Here is a 22,846-nt window from a genome sequence, read left to right on the forward strand (position 1 = left end):
TATGACATTTCAGAAAAGTTCCAGCAGTAGTTTCATAAAAGATGGGTTTGAAATTCAAACTACAAAGTACAAGGTCCTCCTCTTTGAAGTTATCCCCCCCGGAATGTAATGCACTTTTGCAGCATTCTCTGACCTCGCCTTTATGCATTCTTGGAAGGATTCCTCCAGGATTCTCCAGAGCTTCGTCGTCATGCCATCTTGATGTCATCCATATCTTCAAAACGGGTCCCCTTGATGACCCCCATGAGTTTGAAAAAGAGAAAAAAAAATTTAAGTAGGGAGGTTGTTCCGGCATGGCGATATTTTTCTCAGACAGGAATTTGCTTAAAGCGCTGTGAGCCTGCGTTGTCATGATAAAGCAGCCATGAGTATTCCTGCCACAAGTCTGGCTTCTTTTCATGGAATTGCAAGAATGCAAACACCCCTTGATCTCTGCTGTAGACATGCTGGTTGATTGTCTAGCCCGCATTGAAGGGGACATCTCTGAATTTGTAGTCAGGACTTGAAATAATATTTTGTGACACTACTCCTTGAGCTTTTCCAGCAGACCTCAGATGTGTTTTTGTTAACACTCAATAGAACGTAAGGTACTTTTTTTTAAAATAAATTATAGTTCAGTTGTTGCAATCACTAGGGATAGGCGGGTACCAGGTATCTCGGTGGTGGGTCATGCATTTCAGCCCTGGGCCTTCAGTGACATCAGGTTTATTCCAACATAAATTAATATGCCTGATATTAATGTCAATATGACATCAGTGTTTGAGAAGCCATACATATAAATTACACCCTGACACTAAAATAGGCTAAGCAAGCAACATTTAATTTCCAGAGATGTTAGAATCAATTATTTTGAGTGTTTTTCACATGTTATTTGTTACCATTGATTTAATAACAAATAAACATGGCAAAAACAGTGAAACGCAAATAAAATGTACTGGTTAACTCCAAAGACAATACAGTCATCATCACTGAAGCTACATATTTTTGAAAATGTTCAAAATAATTTAGTCGTGCAGGTTTTGTCTTATGGGAACTAAGCTTTTTTTTCTTTCAACATTGAAAACATTTCAATCTGGCATGAACTCACAAAATGCAAACGCTACACAGAAGGGCTTTAGCCCAAATTGATTCAAACAGAAATGGGATCCTACATTCAGTGTTTTTGCACTCCATCCTGTGTGTTTTAAGGTGAGCAGAGCTGAGGGCATGTTGCTTGAAGCACAAAGAAAACTGAAGGAATCCGATGCTCCTGCAGCGCACTCTCTTCTCTGTCAAGTTCACACCCTGCTGCCATGCAAATACTTCAGTGTTGGTTGCACTCCCTTGGTTATCGCCGAAAAACTGGACCTCTGTCAGGTATAATAAAACATTCATGTTTCGTGTGTGTTACATGCACAAATGAGTACACAATAGTACTGTAATAAAGAAAAGGATGAGGAGATTTCTTAAGTGTTTTCCAGTCCACAATTCACACTGCTGCAACAGATAACAATCCACCGTAATTAATATTGCCGGCTTGCAACAAACCACAGCCCAAAGAGGGTTCTGTTTTGCCTCCTCAATTTGGTTGCGCTTTCTTCTGCTTCTGAAGCCTGTCGAAACCCCTTTGATGAACTCACAAAAATACCCTCAAGCTTGTTCTTTTTCTGCTTTTGAACATTTGAAATGCTGACAGCCTTCAACAGCAAAGAATATACTCATTTATATTTTTTGATGTAGCTGTTTTCATCTCAATTCATATGTAATTATTGCAATTTTTTTTTTCTAATTGTCACATATTGGATCCTTATAGGTCAAATGTAAAGACTATGCACAAAAACAACTGGGAAGCTCACCTTAAAATATCTTTAAAATACCGTCAACTATTGTTTCACTTCTCCCTCTCAGTGGTATGTATTTTAAACACAAAGGAACAATGGTAAAAGCACATTTGTAAAGTAATAAAACACAGCATTAGGAATAATATTGTGTTTATGACTTTAGAAGTGAGCGTTTTTTAAAAATCCATTTCAGGGGGAGCCAGACAATATTTGAGCCGTGTTCTGTCGATACCTGCGCAGTTGACAACTATGACCTAATTTTCGGTCTACAGCATGTGGCAAAATGGCCGCCTCCTGAGATGGATGCAATTGTGGATTTTTTTGCTTAATTCTTATTTCATCTAACACAATATTAAGACACATAGAACATATTGTTAGCTACGCGAATGTTATCAGTTTTGCAGTCTTGTCAAATGTGAAAAGAGAAGCGTGGAAGAGCGCAATGTTTGTGTGGCCGAGTCTTGTGGGGCCAAGCATACCAGAGCATGACCACATTTGTACACAACTCTCCACATTGCATGCTGCTATAGCATCAAATTTATTTTCTGAGATCTAGTTACTACCTACTGTTGTTCTGTTTGGAACTCAAACGACTCACATGATATTTAGAAAGAAATGCATTATAATAGGCAAGTTAAGTAATGGATGAATTCACCACATACATTTGTTGAATAACTGAGGATCTCCCTTTGTTTTATTTTTCCATGTCAAACAACTCAGAAAAATATTAGCCGCATATCGACAAGAAAATGCACTTTCCCCCCTTCCACACACGTGGCTCTAATCAAGACTGACAAGTGAGTCATTGTTTCTTTTTGCCTAGCTTGTTCGTGACATCCTGAACGTGAGTGAGATGACTCTGAGAAGCCCCACCCCTTCCTGCGTTGGCAAATTTCGCGCCCTAAGGTGCAGCATTGAAACAGTTGAGACTGGCTGCCACGAATACCGCACTGTATCATCTCTGCTCGAAGACAGGTAAGAAATTTATATGCACGGTATAAAAGCACCACAAGTAAATCATACAAAACAAATCAAGTTAGAAGCTAAAGTAAAACCCTAATCGCACAGCAAAAGTCAACCATCCCTAAGCCTGATGACGAAGGGAGGAGGACTTAAGGGAATACCTCTGTTAATGTGTTATTACTTTAATTTAACAACAATTTTAGAGCAAAAAGAAATAAGCAAATACAAATTTACAAAAGTAATTCAATGACTCGAGTGTCTGCAATTACTCAGCAATCTATTTTCTAATTATTCGATTGTGTTTTCATCATTCTGAAAATATTACACATATCCATTTTCTATGAGGCTTATCCTCAGAGATGTGGGTGCCCTCTTATCACAGCTGACTTTGAGTAAGAGGCTGCGTACACACTAGGCTGTCGCAAGTCACTCGCAGGGCACACATTGAAAAACAATAATTTCAGTCACCCCTACAGACAACTTAGTTTTACATTAATTCATTGCTTCTCAATTATTTGTTCCCATGAAAGAAAGAGAAAACACTGTGTGCCCCCTTTCTTGCTGTGATGACAAAAAAAGGGGTGCACATAATTTTTTGTGGGTTACTCACATGTATACCTGGTACTCACCCTTCATTAAAAAGTCTTCATCAATGTCATCCTCAGTGTCACTCCCACATGAAGTGCATTCTGTCTGTATGCACACAGCCACATCGCATTATTCAAACCCGCATCTTAAAAAATGTCGTTAGTCTTATCAGTTATGGTATGCGTGTTTCTTTCGGGACCCGGTTTAATTAGTCCAAGTCGGAGGTAAATTCTCTGTCAATGTAGAGTGACAACGTAAACAATCTCATTTACACCCTCACAAGACTGATACGTGGCCGAGAGTCAGTCCAAGCCGATTTTGTAAACAATCATATATCCTCAGAATAGGAAGACTTAGAGTGTGCATAAACAGGACTTGAAAGATCTGTTCTGCAAACCTGCACCACGGTCAATTCCACAGTTCAGAAAGCACCAAACAGGAAAAAGATTGTGATCTACATCCTGCTTTACAAAGAAAAAGCGCTCCACGTTGACAAGATTGTCTTCTCCTTTGATTGGATGCACCAAAAACAATTGGTTCTCTTTCTTTGTGCCATTTTATTTTTTTAACCGAGTGAGTTGGTGGTCCCTGCGCAAGCGCATTGACCTTCCAAGGACTTCATAGCACAGCATTGCTGGACCAACGACATATACAGTGGGAGGAGGTGTGCGTCGTCGTTGCAGTGACAGCGCGACGGGGCAGACATGCAGTATGTCGAATCTGCGGGGCAAGTGGAATCCACTGCGATGTTCCTACACTTTGTCTCGCCACCCAGCAAGAGGGTGATTAGCTATTTCTTTCGATTAGCTTTTTTTTCTGTTAGCTTTTTTTTGCAGCCATAAGCTGCGATACATACAGGCACGCACTCTCTTCATAAGTCAAATAGAGGATGACTGAAAAAGTTTGACCCTGTATCAAATACACCTGTTTTGTCTGCTAGCTGAGGAGGTGACTGTTAAATCTTAAGTGTGCTTCAAGCCATGGCACATCTTGGAGCCACTTGGAGAAAAAAAGTTGCTTTCAGGCTCGCTGGTTGTCATGGGTGAAAGTTTGGTAGGGTACACAAATGGGCGAAGTGAAGCATGCAACGTTACATTTAAGTGATTTTCGCTCACGCGTGAGTACCACTTATTTGCATACCTCACTATAAATGAGATTATCAATGAAAAATGTATAGATACCTAAAATTGTATCCTTTTTAACATGAACATTTTTTAACATCGACATTTAACATTTTTCAAATGCAGTTTTTTTTTCCTTGATTGACTTATTTTTTTAATGACTGATTTTTTTTTTGTTTTTTTCTTGCACAATGCGGATGACTAAAATAGCTATGTCGTCGACTAGCTATTTTGCAGGCAATGCAATGGGCATCCTCATGTAAAGCATGATAATCCCTCCCAGTGGACACGACCGACAAACGCAGTCGAGTCCAGCGTGCACACACATATATGCTATCTAGCCAGACATGAATAATGTCTTATTGCAGCTTACTGTCAAGGGGCTTAGTTTATTCTAACTTTTAGGCTTTTGTACTAAATTTATATGGTTCAAATTACGACTGCATATTTTAACTTTTAACCTTTAAAGGCCAAGCTATCGAGACTTATGTGCAATGATAATTCTAGCCATTTGGCTAATTTGATGTGTTAGTAGAACAACGGTTTTTAAAAAATTGAGGGGTGCTTATGGGGGCGGGTATGTGACATCGGAAGAGAGTGACAGACTAGCGGTTTTCTAACGGACCGACAATTACAATTTTCGGCGAGAAAACAAATGGCGGACCGATGATGACGGAACGGGGGCAATGCACCAACGACTGACAGAACCAGCAAAGAAAAAAAAAGTAAGATGCCCACCTCTGTTAAATAATGAAAAACTGTAGTGTAAATGGGTGTTTCCAAACTTTTGACTGGTACTGTAGATTCAAAGTTTAATTTCATTGTTCATAGTCAAGTATTTTGTTAATTTGTAAAAAGATGTATCAGCTTATTAATTGTTGTTTTTTTAGGAGTGTAGAAATGCCCATGACCATCCCTATCAAATTTAGCTTTTTTTTGTTTTTTAATTATAGAAAATAAGACTGGATAAATAGCACAATTGTGTGATTGGCCAGTCAGTTTGTAAAAGGTCAGTTGGATGAAGCATGGGGTTCAGTAATTGTCTGTGACACTTTATTGTGTATAGCCATTTAATGTAGCAAGTTTCTTTAACACATGACACTTTAAGCTTTTTTTTGACAAACTCAATAGATGACTTGCACTCAAGATTTGGAGACACGGTCTGCAGTTTTATCCCCACAGGGGCCTTTTCAGCCACAGCTCATGTGGGTCTGCTTCAGGCTTGATTGATCTCAGTAGGATGATAAAAGCTTACTTTTCATTCACAAGAGCTACTTGTAAAGTAAATGACTACCTTATTTGCCTTTTCAGTGCTGTGCAGATCCATCAGGTGTTACGAGTCAGCAGAGCTGTGGAGCTTCAGACCTTTAAGGGCAAGCTCGGCAACATCAAGTCGCTCCTTCACTCCTCCAGCGCCAGCAACTTTGTTGGAATTCTGTCGCGGTGAGTTTGAAAGGAAGCTAAAGTTAGATGGTCCATTTTGCACTCCCAAGTGTGCATTTTCTAATTTACCAATTTCTTCTGGAGAAACCAGTTAAGAACTACCGACTTCCAAAATGCCTCCTACAAATGAACAATTTGGGAACCCCACCCCCATCACCAAAAATGGATGGCTCTGATGCCACTGAACATTATGAGTAGTTGAAAAAAAAAATCATAAATGATATAAATGATACAACCCAAAAGCCATGGATCATCTTGGTTGAGAAATGTTCAAGGGGGATTTTTTTCAGTAAAACTGCCACTACCCAAAAAATGTACATGCATCGAATTTTCCTTTTGTTATGAGTTAATGACTAATTCAAAGCTCCATTATGGCATATGAATTATCCCCCCCCCCCCCAAAATATATATATAATAAATATATAAAATATATATATATGTACAGTGGGCCCCCGGTTTACGAACCCCCTGTTTTACGTATTTTTCATCTTACGACGTGGACCGTGGCGTTTTTTTGTCCCCCTCTTACGCACAAACCTTTCGTCTTACGAACCATCCAACAAGCCGGTCAGTGTGTCCGCACTATTTTTTTTGCTTTGCTGCATCAACAAAAACAACTTTTTTCGCATGTCACGGAAATGCCGATATGCTATTGGTCGATTAAAGTAACAGTCACGGTCTCAGTCACGGAGATGCCGATATGCTATTGATCGAGTAAGGTCACAGTCTTGGTCTCAGTCACGGAGATGCGGATATGCTATTGGCTGGCATCACGTCAATCACAGAAATGCCGATATGCTATTGGCCGATATGCTATTGGCCGAATGCCTTCATATACTTTTGAATACAGCCCCTTTAATTTTTTTTCAATGTCACTTTTTTGCATATACATTGTACTGAGGGGTGAAGGATAAATAAAAAAAAAATACATATGTATTGATAGATCTGATGCCACTGAACGTTTTGAGAGTTTGAAAGGAAGAAAAAAATCATAAACGACATAGTTTATCACACCTCAAAAGCCATTGACCATTGTCATCAAAAAATGTTGGAGGGGGATTTTTTCAGTATAACTGCCACTGCCCCCAAAAAAATTTGTTTTTGTTATGAGTTGATGACATATTCAAAGCTATAATACGCGTTATAAAATATTCAACCTTTTTTTTTTGATGCAAATCCTTTCATTTTTCCTGTCGCCTTTTTTGCACTTATAATGACCATGGGGGCGTGGAACGGATAAATAAGTAAAAACCTACATGTGTATGGATAGATCGAATGCCGCTGAATCGTTTGGGTGATTGAAAGAAAAACAATATTCATAAATGACTTCGTAACGTGCTTCAAAACTTCTTTAGGCATTGTGGTAAAAAAGGTGACCCTGGTAGGTAAATCAAATCATGTGCACAAAGTTAAAATTTTGCGAACACCCCAGAGGTTTGTCACAGCTAAATGTCCAGAAATGGCCTCACTCAAACGGCGACTTAACGATCATACGTCACCCCACACCGCGAAGGTGCACTTCTTTGGAGGGGGCAATCCAGCATGTGCTCCACTTATGCTTAGGAACATTATTCCAGTGAGTGATGAACGATCAAATATTTGTATTTGTATGCCCAACTCTGGTGGTGAAAAGTGATAGAAGTCATAGAAACATGGGTAAAAGAAAATGATGAACGACTCATGATTACAGTTTGGTTCGGCTTGGAAATTTGTGGATAGACAATGATGGAAGGTTGACCCAGCTCACCAATGAATTATGAATGATGGACCAGCAAAAATTAGTACAATACCCAATTAGTACAATACCCAAATCTGTCTAATGTCATTTGTAAAAAGAGACAGTGTTTTTGAGCAGTCTCTCTAAAGATATGGGGCGCTATTTTGATAAGCCACCGCCCCTGCGCTCAGTGTAAAATTGGGCGCACCCTCGTTTTGGTGCCAGCGCAGGTGGAGTTTACAGTGTTTGGAGCCATGTTGCGCTTGTCTGGGAGTGGGCGTTCCAGCATTTATAGGATTTCCTCACCCCTGATGCTTAGTGTGAAAACTAGTTCATTACTTTTCATTTCTCTAATGCCTGCCATTTTTGTAAAACTTAAATGACAATAATCGTGCAAGTCTAGTTTAGTGTTTCTATAATTTTGGTAGACTGTCTATGCCTCACTTTGTCTTCCAGCAGACATGTCCCATAGTGCTTCTGCTATTTTGATTACAAAATGTAGAGTAGATTTTAGACCCCCTTTTGGTGGTCTATTTTGTGCACAGGTGGTTTGAATGCGAGACATAGGCACAGGCAGACATTCTGCACTCTGCAATTTGAGCAGTGGATGTCATCATTTCATTCATAAATGTGACAACAGCTTGGAAAAACCTCTTTCAATTATTGTACAAATTATGTCATTGAATGAACAGTAGTCTTCATTTCAAAAATATTTTAAAAGCATGCCATGGCACAACTATAGCTGAGGTAAATGGAGCATGGTCGAAAGTGTTCACCAATATGACAATAGTGTAGGACAGTTCCTCTAATTTATGAAGGAAATAAATTCATTGAACACCATATTCTGTAATCCCCAAAATATAGGACGCAGCTGTGTATAGGATACTCACTTAATTCTAGGGCCAAATTCTGGTATTTTCTATGTTATCGTGTATAAGACGCATCAGCAGTTTGTCAACAATGTAATGTATTGCAAAACAGAATGAATCACATGTTTGAAAATTATTCATAATTTCTTGTGTTGTTATCCGTTACGTTATATATGTGTTGCGAGTTGAGTGTATTTCAGATTTTCCACATTGTGAGCAGTGAATGCCTCGCCACTGTAACGTTGAATGCGCTCGAAGCAGTTGAGCTTGTGGCTGATAGTCTAAACAGGCAAAAACGGTCTTTATTAGGCACATGTTTTTCTATTTTTGAGTCCGAAACAGGCAAGAATTTTCCGAATTTTAGAACTTTAAGAGTATGTTAGAATTTAAGCAATGGCCATTAGGGAAGCTTTTCTGTTTAGACTATCAGACGAAAGTGGCCGCTGTGCCCAGTAAAGGGTTAATTGAATCAGATGGATTTGCTGCAAAAGGCACTGGCTGCTAACAGCCAACCGACTTCTGCCCTCCAGCCTGTCCCGTTACGGTAATTATCATAAATAACAATATGGCTGATGTAAAAATGTGTATCTGTACGTCAAAACTTGGTTTATATGGCTCAATCTTCCTCGAATGAGTGTCGAATTAAAAAAAAAAAAAAATCCCATTTATATTTTTCTATTGACGTGTGAAGTGCAAGACTTATTAACTTAACTTTTTTTTTTTTTCAAAATAACATTCACGATGAATAGGATTAAAAAAAAATCATCACAATGTTTTGTACCTTTTTTTTCAGGTTAAAATATTTAAGATAATGGTGGTCCTGTCTAAAAGTATGTGCAGTGATACCTCAGCTCACGAACATAATTGGTTCCCAGAAAGTGTGTGTAAGGCGAAAAGTTCATCTTCCGAACATTTATTTCCCGTAAGAAACCATTAAAATGAGAATAATCCATTCCCAGGTCCCCATAAAACACAATTTTCTCCTTAATAAGCCTTAAATCTACACAAAAATATACCTTATTTCATGTACAATAAATGTGCTATTGTATTGTAATTAAAGAAATAAACTGTACTTTATAATAAAGTCGTTTTATTTACCTTTGTGATGGTAGTTGATGACTTGATGGAATGGAGTGGGGGGAGGAAGAGGGACGATATCCGAGTGAAGTTGCCGTGCTTTCTCGGCGATAATACCCTCACTCACACTGTCCCCTGCTAGCTGCTTTTCATTAATCCAAATCAACATACGTTTTTCAACCTCTTCTATTGCCTGAAACCGTTGCTTAGACAACACAGAAACACCCTTAGCCACACACGCACCCTTAATAGCTTCCTTGTTCTTACGGATGGTAGCAATGGTATACTTAGCGTACTGGTACTGGGACGCTAAGTCACACAAACGCACACCTCGTTCGTGGTTTTCAATGATCTCGTTCTTCTGCTCGATTGTAATTTTCTTTAATGTTTTCTTAGGGTTAACACTTGCCTGTGGTGGGGTCTTTTCGGTCCCATAATAGCGACAAACTTGGACGCCGTGAGGCAGAAGAACCAGACAAAACCGAAACGGTGGCCGTGGCGCTGTTCGGTTTTGTTTGGTTCGTCCGCCGAAAACTAGTTCGTCAGCAGAGACTATATGCCCGCGATTTTAATGTTCTTGAGGCAAAAAGTTCGTGAACTTAAGTGTTCGTCAGCGGCGGTATCACTGTATATATATTTTTTTTATGTTTTTACCTGGGGTTTACGCGCATTAGCTAATTAACAGAGGTTTGGATTACCATGGAGCGAATTTGCGTATGATCCCAATCGCAGCACGGATTAATCTCGTTATTTATTTATTCACTTGTTTGTTTGTTTGTTTGTTTTTGGAGAGGGGCTCCATTATTTGCTGGTTTTCATCCACTATAATTTCTTCAACACACCAATGTTGATAATGTTTGACCTTTGTTTTCTGTTAGTGGTTTGCTGCTACCTTGTTTTGGGGTTGAGAACTGGGGAATTAAACGAACAGATGCTGGCAATCTTGGAAATGGCATTTACTTCAGTGACAGCATGAGGTCAGTAAGCATTTGGAAAATCCTTTTATTCATTGGATATCCTCCTCACATGCTATTCTTCCACACTCGATTACTTTGCATTATTTTATCAGTTTGCCCTCATAAATCAGCTTCACAGTGGCTGTCCTTCTTCACCTTCCATACAGGACTTCCCTAAAGTATTCTAAACCCGGTGTAACGGACGGTTCTCGATTGCTGCTGGTGTGTGACGTAGCCCTGGGGCACTGCCTGGAGCTTCACCAGAGAGACCCCACTCTGACTCAGGCCCCTGAGGGACACAACAGCGTGCATGGCGTCCGCCGCACCGCCACCACTCACTCCGAGTTTGAGGTAGGGCTCTGCTACTATTTGTGAACTATGTGTTTACTTTTTAAGTGTCTTTTTAAGAATCATTAGAAATGAAATCAGATCTAACTCAAGATGATTGTTTCTGGTGATGCATTTCCAGTGTGGGACCAAAGTTTTGCAAAAAAAAAAAAGTTATTGCCTTCATCAATTTGTAGCTGCATGAATAAACAAAACAAAACTCTGTACTCACTCGTGTTTGGCACATATTGACTGAAGGTGCATTCAATGGCCAATCACACAGGAGGACATCTGTGGAATTACATATTCATTGCACTACCCATGACAAAAATATGGAAACATTTTATAATTTATTTGATGAAGCAAAATCAAAAGCGCAGCATGTCAGCTCACGTTGCAAGGCCATAGAATGCAAATTTGATTACATTGGCACAACATTGGCACACAGCAAAAGAAATGGGATAATGGTAAATGTATGCATGCAGAATTGTTTAGCACAGTTTAACTGTCATTCAAGATAGCCTTTAGCATTTGCTAAAGTAATAACGCAACCACCCATCACCGGATTCACTAGCGATTAAATTTATTATACATTCAGTATTTACTTGAAAAAAAATCATATCAAAGTTCAGCAAAATTGTAGTGTTTGTGTTTTTATTTCTGAATCTGATCTTAGGATCTAGGCTGACTAGATCTTCAGTCATCCATTTGCATGTTAAAGCTAGGCCTTGGGGAAGCATGTAACTGGCATGTGACTAGCATGTCAACCAGGTGACAAAATTTCACCATATACGTGGACTTTTTTTTTTATCTCTGATGGAATAATTGTATGCATGTATATATTATTGCATAAAACAACGCCGTTGACAGCCACCTAGAGTATATCAAAAGCATAAATTATGGAGGGCTGATTGATAAGAGTTAATGACATGAGAGGCACTGATACTCCTGTACCAAGCTACTGGGAGCTCATATTGTCTACATAATGGGCACACTTGCTCTAATTCCTTTTTGAAAAAAAGTTTACTGTTCAATTATTACTGTAGCTAATTCTGTTTCCATTACGTTCTCCAGGGTGATGAGTACGTGGTGTACAGTCCAGATCAGGTCAAGCTGAAATATGTTGTTCAATTCAGCATCGACGGAGACCAGTATAAGGTGTTCGCCCCAGCTGTAGACACATTAGCTGAATCTTGCCTACCCCCTGCTGGCTCCGGTGAGCATTCCACAGCACTGCCATGCTTCCCGTAGAAAGAAGTCAGCGGGTGTATTTTTTGTTTTTTCATTTGAGGAGTCAGTCGTAGGTCAGCCTTAAGTGTCTTCTCTTTAAAAGTGTATATGATAATGTCTCATCTCCATAAGATGCCAGTTGTTACAGATTCAATTCAAACCTGCAACGATGTAACAAATAAATAAATAAATATCAAGTGATTGTGCAATGAAGAACCTCAGGGGCTGCGTTTGCAAAGCTTCTTATTGTGGCGCCGCTCCTAATTGGCACTAAAAGTTCCTTCGCCAAGAGTTTTCTCTTAGGATCAGTTGGCAAAGTAGCTGAGCAAGTTTTTAGTACAGTAACAACTCCCAAACTGAAACAAGACTTAATGGACCATCCTGCCATCCCCAAGGCGAGCATGCATGTCAGCAAGCCTCGTGGAAATATTTATCATGACAAAGGAGTGCAATGGATTGGAACAACTCCTTTTGTAAGACTATTTGATCTTTGTAGAGACAACACAGATCTTATGTAAATATGCTGGCATCGCCTATGACGCACGGGAGGGGCGAGTATAACACGTGTGTCTTTCTTTTAGCGATCCTTCCTGATGATGATGGTGTTGAAAGTATAAAGAATCCATTGGACGACGTGACCGCAGGACTGATGGACAGCTCAGGGCAGCAGCTCCCCCTGCTGGCTGTACATGTGAAGTGCAAGTTGATGGATTTGCTCTCTCATGTAGGAGGATTTCTCACAATCTTCAAGCGTCCTCGAACGGAGACATTTTGTTATTCTACGCCTTTATCTTTTTGTAGGTGGTCATCTTCCAAAAGTACACTAATTTGAGCAACATGCCTATTGAAGCCAAGTATGTCTTCCCTCTGGATGATTACGCAGTCGTGTGTGGCTTTGAAGCCTTCATTAATGGGAAACATGTTGTGGGACAGGTACAGTATCTAAAATTGTCCTCTTTGCTAAAGAAATAGAATCAAACTTAGGCTTAGGATTTTTATGTTGTCTTCAAATGACCTAAATTCCATGTTTTCTATCCAGTTCGTGAATGCATTAAAAAAAAAAAAAATACAGATCTGCATTTCTTGAATAAATCTTAAATCAAATGTTCCCGAATCAACACCTCATAGCGATACAAAAGACACCTGCCGGGCATTTTTCAAACAGGTATTACTTTATTGTGGATGTGGTGCTCCTAAACTGCATTTAAGAGTTGGAAGATTGATTTACTGAAATGTATGTTTCTTTTCCTGCACTTCTGCATCTAAAAAAGATTTGTCTAAAAGTATGTCCTTTGGTCTCGTTTTGATAATATAATGGCACAAATTCTAAGTAAAGTGTACGTGATGGACTAGTGGTTTGCATGTCGCACAGGAGGTCAGTCATGTCTGTGTAATTTGCATTTATAGTGTTTCTTGCGGTACAAAATTATTATTCGTCTTTCCAAAAATGTGCGTGTTGAGTTAATTAAGACTGTAAATTGTCCTGAGGTGTGTATGGTTGTTTGTTCATATTTGCCGTATGATCTACTTTAGTAATAAAATCTGCTGAAATAGTACAGTTCCCCACCACCAAAATGAAGACAAGCAACCTAAAAAATGTTTGGTGGATGGGCATTTAAATAAAGTCTTTGTCTTTTTTTTTTTCTTTCTTAAGGCCACATCAGTTACACAAAAGCAAAAATTGACTGTAACAAAACAAACATAAGCCTTCGTTTCCAATTTACCATGTAATAATAAAAAAAAAAAAAAAAACGCAAATACACATTTAACATATTTTTGACAAACTAAGTTAAGACTTTATTTGAACAAAACAGACTGGATAGTCAAAACAATCAGCCGTAATCCAGAATTGGGGCTTCAGTGGCATGTCATGCTAGCCTTGTTGTCTGATGATTTCCACACCAGTTTACTGTCATGTCCTTGGATGCCAGGTGAAGGAGAAAGAGCAGGCCCGTAAGCAGTACAAGGAGGCTATAGAGAAGGGCCACGGAGCCTACCTCATGGATCAGGATGCCCCAGTAAGCATGCCACACACCCAAGCTCACAACACATGTCAATAGAGTTTGATCTCACCTACAGTGTGGCCTCTACACCCTTCCTTGCAGGACATTTTCACCATTAGCGTGGGCAACCTGCCAGCAGGCGCCAGCGTGCTCATTAAAGTGACCTTTGTGTCCGAGCTCATCATCAAGGACGGGAGTGTTTTGTTCACCCTGCCTGGTAGTGTTGCACCGTGGCAGGCAAGTGCTGCGCTCAATCAAACTACGCAGGTAAGACAGGCCTTCCTAGGATATCCATTTTTTTTTTTTCTATAGTTTGAAGACCAAAAAATTAAAGCCCTGGCAAACTGATGTTTTAACAGGTGACCGTGGATAAAGTGTGTGTGACGGATGACGCAGCAAATACAAGGTTCGTCTGAAAGTAGATTGTCAGGTTCACCAAATAGACATTTATAATAATTAGGCAATAAAGAGAGAAAAGGCACTCAGTTTCATCATTTTCTCAAGTGGGATCGAGAGGGAGAAGGAGTGTAGCGTTTATTTGTTCACTGCACATTCGTTCTCCAATGCTACTTCTAACACCCCCCATTTTATATGATACAGAGGCATCTGATTACATGTAAAATTGGCAGACAGTATACTTGTTTATGTGTTCATATTAGCAAGAATCCTTTATCAATCTTCACATTCTCTGGTAGTGGATATGAGCTCAGAGGTCCTGACGTCACCTCCCAGGGGCTCTGCTGTCAATGTCTCCTTATCAGCTGTTCGCACTCTGCAGTCGAGTCGTCCTCTTGTAGCCACACCCAAGCTGAAAACACTCATTTATGCTGCAAATATGTACTATCATGGCAAATGTATAATAACTACTCAAAATGATTCCTACATAGATGGAGAAGATAATTTTTTCATCCATCATCTTGGCTTATTCTCACAAGGGTCATGGGTGTGGTGGAGCCTATCCCAGCAGTCTTTGGGCACCAGGCAGGCTACACCCTCATCTGGTTGCCAGCCAAAGGCAGGGCACACAAGTCAAACATTCACTCCCACAAACACATCCAAGGACAATTTAGAGTGTCCCAATTTCCTTCCATGCATGTTATTTTTGTTGTTGTTTTTTCTGTGGGAGGAAACCCATTCAGCCATGCAAACTCCACACAAAAAAAGCATGAGCTGGAAGCGAACCCACGAACTGTGAGGCAGACGGGATAGGCTTGCTGGTTCCTATCACAGCTGACTTTGGGCAGTAGGGAAACACCCTGAACTGGTTGCCAGCCAATTGCCGGGCATATAGAGACGAACAACCATTCACGCGCCCCATCACACCTTAGGACAATTTAGTATGACCATTACACCTTCCATTCATATTTTGGGAGTGCCGGAGTGCCGGGAGAGAACCCACGTGGGCTCGAGAAGAACATGCAAACTCCACACAGGATTGGTGGAGTAATGTTGATTTGAACTTGAGTCCCTGAAACTGTAAGGCGGACGTGTTAACCTCTGTGTCATCGAGCCGCTAAATACAAAATGAACAGCATGATTGTTTAATAAATAGCAATCAATAAAAAATGGTTTTGTACTGTACAACTGAGAACAGATTCTAATGTTCAAGGCTAACAAGAGTAAAATTAAGAGAACAGCAAAGCAAAATATGTGTAAATGAAAATTTAAATAAATCCAAGAAGTACAACACACTGACTTGCGATATAGTTACATATTTACATAATGCGTTACGTAATAGCATATAATTAATTATAAATGTTGTTAATGGACTAAAAACAGGTGTAGCTATTGAGTGCAGTGACAGTAAATTTAAAAAAAAAGTGGAGTTTAATGTGAATAATTTTAATAAATCTTAATACATATATTCCAAATTGCCAATTTTTGTTGCACAATTGAGTGAATTAAGTTTCCCTAAAAGATGTTCTTCATTAAAATCTTAAACTTGCAGATTGGCATTTTTCACTCCTAAATTGTTTGATTCAGTTGTGTGATGTGGAAATGGCTGTCTTCAAGTTTCTGTGTGCCCATCAAATGGCAGCTGTTTTGGAATCGCTGCATGAGAAACATTTGGCTGACATAATATGCATTCATATGTACGTGCATGTAAATAAAGTCATTGTTCCCTCTCAGAGAGTTCAGCCTGGACATGTCCATTGAGATGCCGTATGAGATCAGCAGCCTGCGATGCCTTACACACAAAGTCAAGATGAAGGTTGATTTCATGTTTATATCTTCATGTATCATATCAGTTGGAATAAATTACTTCTCATGTCTTTTGAATCCACAGCTTCATAAGGATGCACAGTTTTTCGATTGTTATCTTTTAGGACAGTTTTCATATTTTAGTTCCTACAAAAATGTGTATCTGCAATGCTTCAAAAGCTGACGCATATGCCTTTCAACATCACACATTGCCACAATGCCATGACAGAGCTGATGATTTTGCTCGCTCTCGTTATCCTGCAGAGGACCGAGTGCAAGGCGGTAGTGAGCGTGCTGCCCGGGCAGGTCATGGCTCCAGAAGGATTCCAGCTGTCAGTCACTCTGTCGGAGGTACATCTGCCCAGGATGTGGGTGGAGGAGCATCCTGACAAGGACAGCCAGGTCTGACAGTTTGCTGTCTGTCTGTCAGCCTTCATCTGCCGTTTTGCTCTTTTTGTGTGACCTCATTGTCCACCCTTTAGGCCTGCATGCTAGTTTTCTACCCCAAATTTGACATCAAACCAACTTCTGGATCCGATGAAGTTGTCATTTTGCTGGACACGTCTGAGTCCATGTGTGGGGAACCTTTACTCTGGGCACAGAGGATTGCCCAGCATGTCATCAGAAGCCTTAAGGGTGACCTTAAAATCAACATCATCTTGTTTGGCACAGGTCAGCATAACTTTTTTCTTTTTTATTTTTTTTGGTGCCACTATGCCTTTTAGATATTGCTATGCAGTCTGTCAAGTTTTAGGAAAAAGTTTAACAATTACATTGAATGCACTCCCAGCAGGTAAAAAAAAACAAAACCTAAACAAATTCAGTTCAATGACAGAGAATCAGTATACTGCAGGGGTGTCCAAACCCGGTCATCAATGGTCGGTATCCTTCATGTTTCCCAGGTTTCTTTCTCCGACACACCTGATTCAAATGACCAGCTCGTCAGCAAGCACAGCAGCAGCGTGATAACAATACTGCTCATTTGAATCAGGTGTGTCAGGGAAAGCATGCAAGACAGAGGACCTCAAAGGCCGAGTTTGGACACCCCTGGTATGCTGTAACTTTAAAAGTGACAGTAAATACAGGTGGGTGCCAAAAACATTTGAATTTTATGGAAAAAGTGAAATGTATGGTACTCTGAACAATTTATTGTTGGAACGATTTGAATCCGACAAAAAGTGTAAATTAGAGGAAAAAAAACAAAAATATATATTTTTTCGGTTTTGAAAAAGAAGTGTGGTCAGGATAGGCTGAACAAAAAATGAGCAAAAAGTAAAAAAAAACTCTCTCTCACAATCTGAAAAAAACATGCACGATGAGTTTCATGAAGACAGGCAGCCCGGAGATGGAACGTCAATGTGAATGGTTGACCTCAAGTTGGTTTGTGTATATAATATTGGTTTTAGTTTGTCATTTTTTATCTTGGAGCTGATGAAATTCACCTGTTGATATTTATTGATATTCAGCTGATTCTGCAGACAACCATACTACTTCATCAATAGGGAAGAACAAAAATTTATAAAAAATGTAGAACAAATGTATCGTTCTTCTATTTATTATTGTTGACTCATACAAGCGCTTCCATTGCACAGTTAAGACTTCCTTGTTTTTTTTTAAACTAATAACCTGTAAGAAATTGAAAAAAACCATGCTTCTTTATAAACTGCAATGAGACACATTAACAAAAGACAAAGAAGGATGTCAATCTTGCCAGTTTGTCAGGAGCCTGAGGAGGACAGGGAAAGAGACCACTGCAGCAAAGTTAAGCATGTTGTACCCACAAATACTGTAAAAGATGAGATAACAACTTGTGGAAGCCTTAAATGCCATTCATTTCTTTTTTGTTGTCGTGTTGTTTTATCAGATCACACACAAGCTTTCCTGATACCGCAGCCTCTTGAAAAAGCTCGACGAAATGCTGAAAACTTCATAATGGTCAGTCCTGGCTACTTATGATCATACCATAATGTTGTTAGGACCAAAGGGATACTCTTAAAAGTGCATTTGTAACTAATGTTCATAAGAAAAGCCTCAAGAAAAAAAAAAACGTTCTTAACTAGGGCTGTTCGATACCACTTTATTCAAACAGATAGCAGTACAAGTACTTACCCAGAACGACACCAAGAAATCATACCACAAATCTACTTACAAATTACTATTCATTTTAAATGAAGAACTTTCATTTAGTTATGACAAAGAATCATCCATCTGTTCTGTCCAAAATAAAGCGCAAACAACTTACTGACTATAAATTATGGTACAAAACACACACACACAGTGGATGCATTCTATAAGGACATATAAAGACCTTATTCTATATATACTTATAAAAATTGTATTTTAATGGGGATATGAAAAGATGGATGGTATTCATAAGAAATGTGCACTCAGCCTTGTAGAAACTACTAAGTAAACAAAGGCATATCACTTATTGTTTAAAAAAACAGCAATAATGCATTGTATGCATTAATATAAACCTTATAAACATGTATACATCATACTCACATATTTTAATAGGCATATGAGAGGAATGACCTCAGCTGCTATCAGTATGGGCTACTACAGAGTACTTGAAAAATAAGGCTGGTGTCGATGTTTGCCTACCAATATTCTTGAGTTGCTTGGCCATATCCTGTATTCACCCGACGGGGAATCCATAGTGCCTCCTAAAAACCAATTTGAGTCAAAAAGTGTGTACATTACTATTTCGGTGTCCTCTCTTTTTATTTTTCCTATTAGTCCATCACGCCGGTGGGGGGGAGCACTGAACTTTGGCGGCCCTTGCAAGCTTTAGCACTACTGCCCCCGTCCCACGGCGTCCGCAACCTTCTCCTGCTGTCCGACGGCCACATCCAGAACGTCAATGTCACTATGCAGCTACTCAGGGACAACACCGAACATAGCCGCTTCTTCACCTGTGGCATCAGGTCAGAAAGGTCAAGGGGGGCATAGGTTACATGAACATTACAGGAGGCGTTTACTTCTTGGTTCATGGATAAAATACAGATAGAGCTTTGGATTCAGGCTCATTGTTTTAAGAGTCTTTATATCATCGTTGCGAATTGTAGCTGTATCAATCGAATTTACTTGACATGAATTGACTCACTAGGGTTGAAGGTAACTGGAGTTTATCTAAGCTGACTCAATAAAAAACAGGATTCATGACACATGATACATGACATTCCAATGATACTCAATGGTCAAACTGAATATAAAAGAAAAATAAGTTCAAATGTAAATAACATTGACAAATACTAATTGTATCTGAATCAAGACTAAAGAGATCAGAATTATGGGTTGTGTTTTGCCAATGCATTCTCTGTCCATTTTTTGTTTGTTTGTTTTGTTGGTTTTAGCTCTACAGCCAATCGGCACATGCTGAGAGCCCTTGCCCAGGCAGGATGTGGAGCCTATGATTTTTTTGATGCCAAAAGCAAACACAAATGGGCAGAAAAGGTGAGGAAATACTGCAAATGTGACACGACCACTTATATTTCTAATGTGATTTGCCTTTACTATTTCGAATGCTCACAGCTACAATGGAAACAAACCTAGGACCTGTTATGTTTTGGCAACAGGTGGAGTGCCAGGTGAGGCGCATGGCATCTCCTGGCTGCAGCTCTGTGTCAGTGAAGTGGCAACAGTTCAACCCGTTAGCACCTCCTCCTGTGCAGGCCCCCAAGCAGCTGCACGCGCTCTTCAACGACTGTCACACGCTGATCTATGGCTTTGTGCCACACTGCACACAGGTACAGTATGTCCTTGCTCAGTTATTCAATTAATTAGAACATTGTCAAGGTCAGAATAATCTTGAAATATCCTTATGAGAAGAACAATAGCAATTTTGAAGAGAAATTTAAAACAGAATCTTACATAAGATCAACAAAAATGTACTAAAATCAATCCCATGAGCCCATTACTAAAGGCAATCCTATCTCTGGCTAAAAAAGCTGGCCCTAAGGACATTAAATGTCACCTCTCTCCACATGGAAGGAGCCTGGTGCTGGTGTGCGAGGTTTCTCTTGGAGCACCCAAACCACCAGTGCTAAGCAAGTGACCCACAGTACCTTCGGCTCTGGTAGAAGATGTTTCCTGAAGTTAGCCATCATATTCACCAACTTTAACATGTTCAGCTGCAGGTTGTGCTGGCTCCATCAGCTAGCTGTACCAGCCACTTAAACTAAACTTTGTGGTTGTTAATACAGCCGATTACTAGGGTTTGGAACCTTTCTCATTCAGTATTGAAGAGGTCTCATCAATACGCAGGTGTGTTTCCCTTTTTCATCTTTCTTTCTGCCTTAGGCATTAGAGAGTCCATGTTCTCTTTCAGGTATTATTATTGCAGCCCAAAAATGTGTCTTCTTGAGAATTGTTAAAATGCTAAACTTAATTTCCAAATAGGATAAGATTAACTTTAATGTCCCCAGGGGGAAATTTGTCTTGAGCAAAGGGATTTGTCCACAACAGTGTTAAAACAGACATACATATAAAACACACATACAAACACACATAACAGCATGGTACAATTACTGCAGAGAAAATAGGGCACTCTAGCATGTTCAGAGCAATCCTACAATATGATCGGTCTTGTATTTAAAGTCAAAATGAATACCAAACATACACAGAAGAGTTTCTTTTTTTAACTTGATCCTGTTAAGGTTCTATCCTTTTAACTTATGTTCAGTAAAACAATCGAAGAAAATTAAGATTAGTTATTTAATGAATACACAATATGTAATGTTAATACTGTTAATAAGGATAACGTAATGTTAAATAATAGGAGAAAGGAAATAAAATAGGCAAAAAAATACAAAAAAAAGGATTGCTTATGGTTACTGCGGCTCTATTGGGGCGTACATAGAAATCTAGTCACTGATACCCTACTTCGCGGGTTTCAGACTTCGCAGGGGGTTGACAGCCCCCATTAACCGCGAAGTAGGGGGATCACTGTATGTATATATATATATATATATATATATATATATATATATATATACTGTATATATACACCCGTATTTTATTTTTTACTAAAGAAGGGTTCGGTGAATGAGCATATGAAACTGGTGGGGTTCGCTGCCTCCAACAAGGTTAAGAACCACTGCTCTAAGTGTTTACTAATAAGATAAGTGAGGCCGACAACAGCATTCTCAGTACAGCACCCAGGCCTGTACGTTAATTGTAATGGGTCAAGATTAAGAGCCACCTCCGACTCAAGTTCATTTACAATAATTCTTACAAAACACTTCATAATGACACAAGTCAGAGCAGTTGGTATGTAGTCATTATTTGTCGATGGATATGCAACTTTGGGAACAGGAATGATAGAAACTTTTTCCAGATGTCAGGAACCATGTGATTGTCCATAGACTGCTGACAAATGGGACATCAAGCAGCTGTAAGCTCCTCTGAGCACATTTTTATTAGCTTGGCGAGGAAACCATCACCTGTAGTTTGGAATCTTACTGAGGTGAAGTTGGTTTAAATTCAGATTAATTCATAGTATTATAGTGTTATATATGGTATTTTAGTATATCAAAGGATTTTTTTTCCTCTCAACTCCAATGAAGTTGGGAACTGTGTTCAACTTAGTGTAATTTACATACATAATGCATACATAATTGTAATATACATACATATGTTATACTTTGCAAAGTGTAAAAATATCACAATCAAGGTCCAGCAACTTAAAACTCTACTATGACAAGCAAAAGCCATTTATCAACAACGAATGCCTTCTCCAAGTCCACAAAGCACATGTAGACTGGTTGGGCGAACTCCCATGCACCCTTGAGGATCCTGTCACGGTTGTAGAGCTGGTCTCAAATAATTTTGCTATACTACAGTATTAATAATAAAAAAATTGGTCTGGTTCAGAAGATCATTAGCTTTAATTAAAGCTCTAACTGGCCTGTTTCCAGCCAAGTGGTACCTCACATGTACAGTAGGTTAAACATTGCAGATAGAGGGTAAGACAAAATATGTGATGTTCGTTATCGCCAAACTATCAGGAGCAGAACTACATGAATTGAATTCACAAATGACTTTTTCCACATCAGCAGTGTAGATTTACTGTGTATTACTGATCTTGTTTTAATATGAGTTTGCTGTTTGCCATCTGCAGGCTACTCTGTTCGGAAACCTGAGCGGCCAGGAGCTAAGAACCATGGTGTCCACCAGTGAACTGCAAAAGACAAGGGGCACGGTTAGAAGATGGAGCTCTTTAATGTCAAATACGTTGTTCTTTTCATGACGTTGGTAAATGTCTTTAATGTGTGTGAATCCAGTTTCTTCACAAGCTGACAGCAAGAGCTCTCATCAGAGACTACGAAGACGGAAGCTTGGATTCCAACCAAACTGAACATGAGGTGTCATACAAAAGTGCAAACCCTAAGTGCATTGACTTTGGGATGTTGATGTTTATGTAAATGTTTACAAAAACATTATGTGTGTGTTTATGGCTCGTAAGGTGAATTCACCATATGACGGACAATCTAAACCTATGTTAAATAGCTAATGCGTATAGAACCCCA

The 22,846-nt window shown here is 39.3% G+C and overlaps 1 protein-coding gene and 1 long non-coding RNA gene across 7 annotated transcripts in view; one reads left to right on the top strand and one right to left on the bottom strand.

The window, feature by feature from the left end:
• The window catches only part of LOC148423203 (protein mono-ADP-ribosyltransferase PARP4-like), a 51,862-nt gene that overhangs the window by 14,778 nt on the left and 14,238 nt on the right, over positions 1-22,846 (top strand). For all 6 annotated transcript variants that reach the window (XM_088415165.1, XM_088415169.1, XM_088415171.1 and 3 more), the window contains 20 exons: positions 1,189-1,356; positions 2,644-2,795; positions 5,804-5,935; positions 10,477-10,575; positions 10,722-10,905; positions 11,956-12,097; positions 12,693-12,835; positions 12,913-13,044; positions 14,043-14,129; positions 14,217-14,381; positions 14,474-14,520; positions 16,245-16,326; positions 16,581-16,718; positions 16,799-16,988; positions 18,181-18,251; positions 19,056-19,243; positions 19,673-19,772; positions 19,895-20,065; positions 22,438-22,518; positions 22,601-22,681. In XM_088415165.1, coding sequence (XP_088271291.1) covers positions 1,189-1,356; positions 2,644-2,795; positions 5,804-5,935; positions 10,477-10,575; positions 10,722-10,905; positions 11,956-12,097; positions 12,693-12,835; positions 12,913-13,044; positions 14,043-14,129; positions 14,217-14,381; positions 14,474-14,520; positions 16,245-16,326; positions 16,581-16,718; positions 16,799-16,988; positions 18,181-18,251; positions 19,056-19,243; positions 19,673-19,772; positions 19,895-20,065; positions 22,438-22,518; positions 22,601-22,681 — 2,553 coding nt within the window. The remainder of the gene's footprint in view (positions 1-1,188; positions 1,357-2,643; positions 2,796-5,803; positions 5,936-10,476; positions 10,576-10,721; positions 10,906-11,955; positions 12,098-12,692; positions 12,836-12,912; positions 13,045-14,042; positions 14,130-14,216; positions 14,382-14,473; positions 14,521-16,244; positions 16,327-16,580; positions 16,719-16,798; positions 16,989-18,180; positions 18,252-19,055; positions 19,244-19,672; positions 19,773-19,894; positions 20,066-22,437; positions 22,519-22,600; positions 22,682-22,846) is intronic.
• Positions 134-10,058, bottom strand: LOC148423204 (uncharacterized). The gene is made up of 4 exons (XR_015865636.1): positions 9,620-10,058; positions 5,787-5,927; positions 1,152-1,349; positions 134-230 (listed from the first exon to the last, which is right to left on the bottom strand). It is a non-coding gene; the product is annotated as an uncharacterized LOC148423204 (long non-coding RNA).

This window comes from Hippichthys cyanospilos, chromosome 5 (genome assembly GCF_059441005.1).
Source record: "Hippichthys cyanospilos isolate Australia breed blue-spotted pipefish chromosome 5, RoL_Hcya_1.0, whole genome shotgun sequence".
Taxonomy (NCBI): domain Eukaryota; kingdom Metazoa; phylum Chordata; class Actinopteri; order Syngnathiformes; family Syngnathidae; genus Hippichthys; species Hippichthys cyanospilos.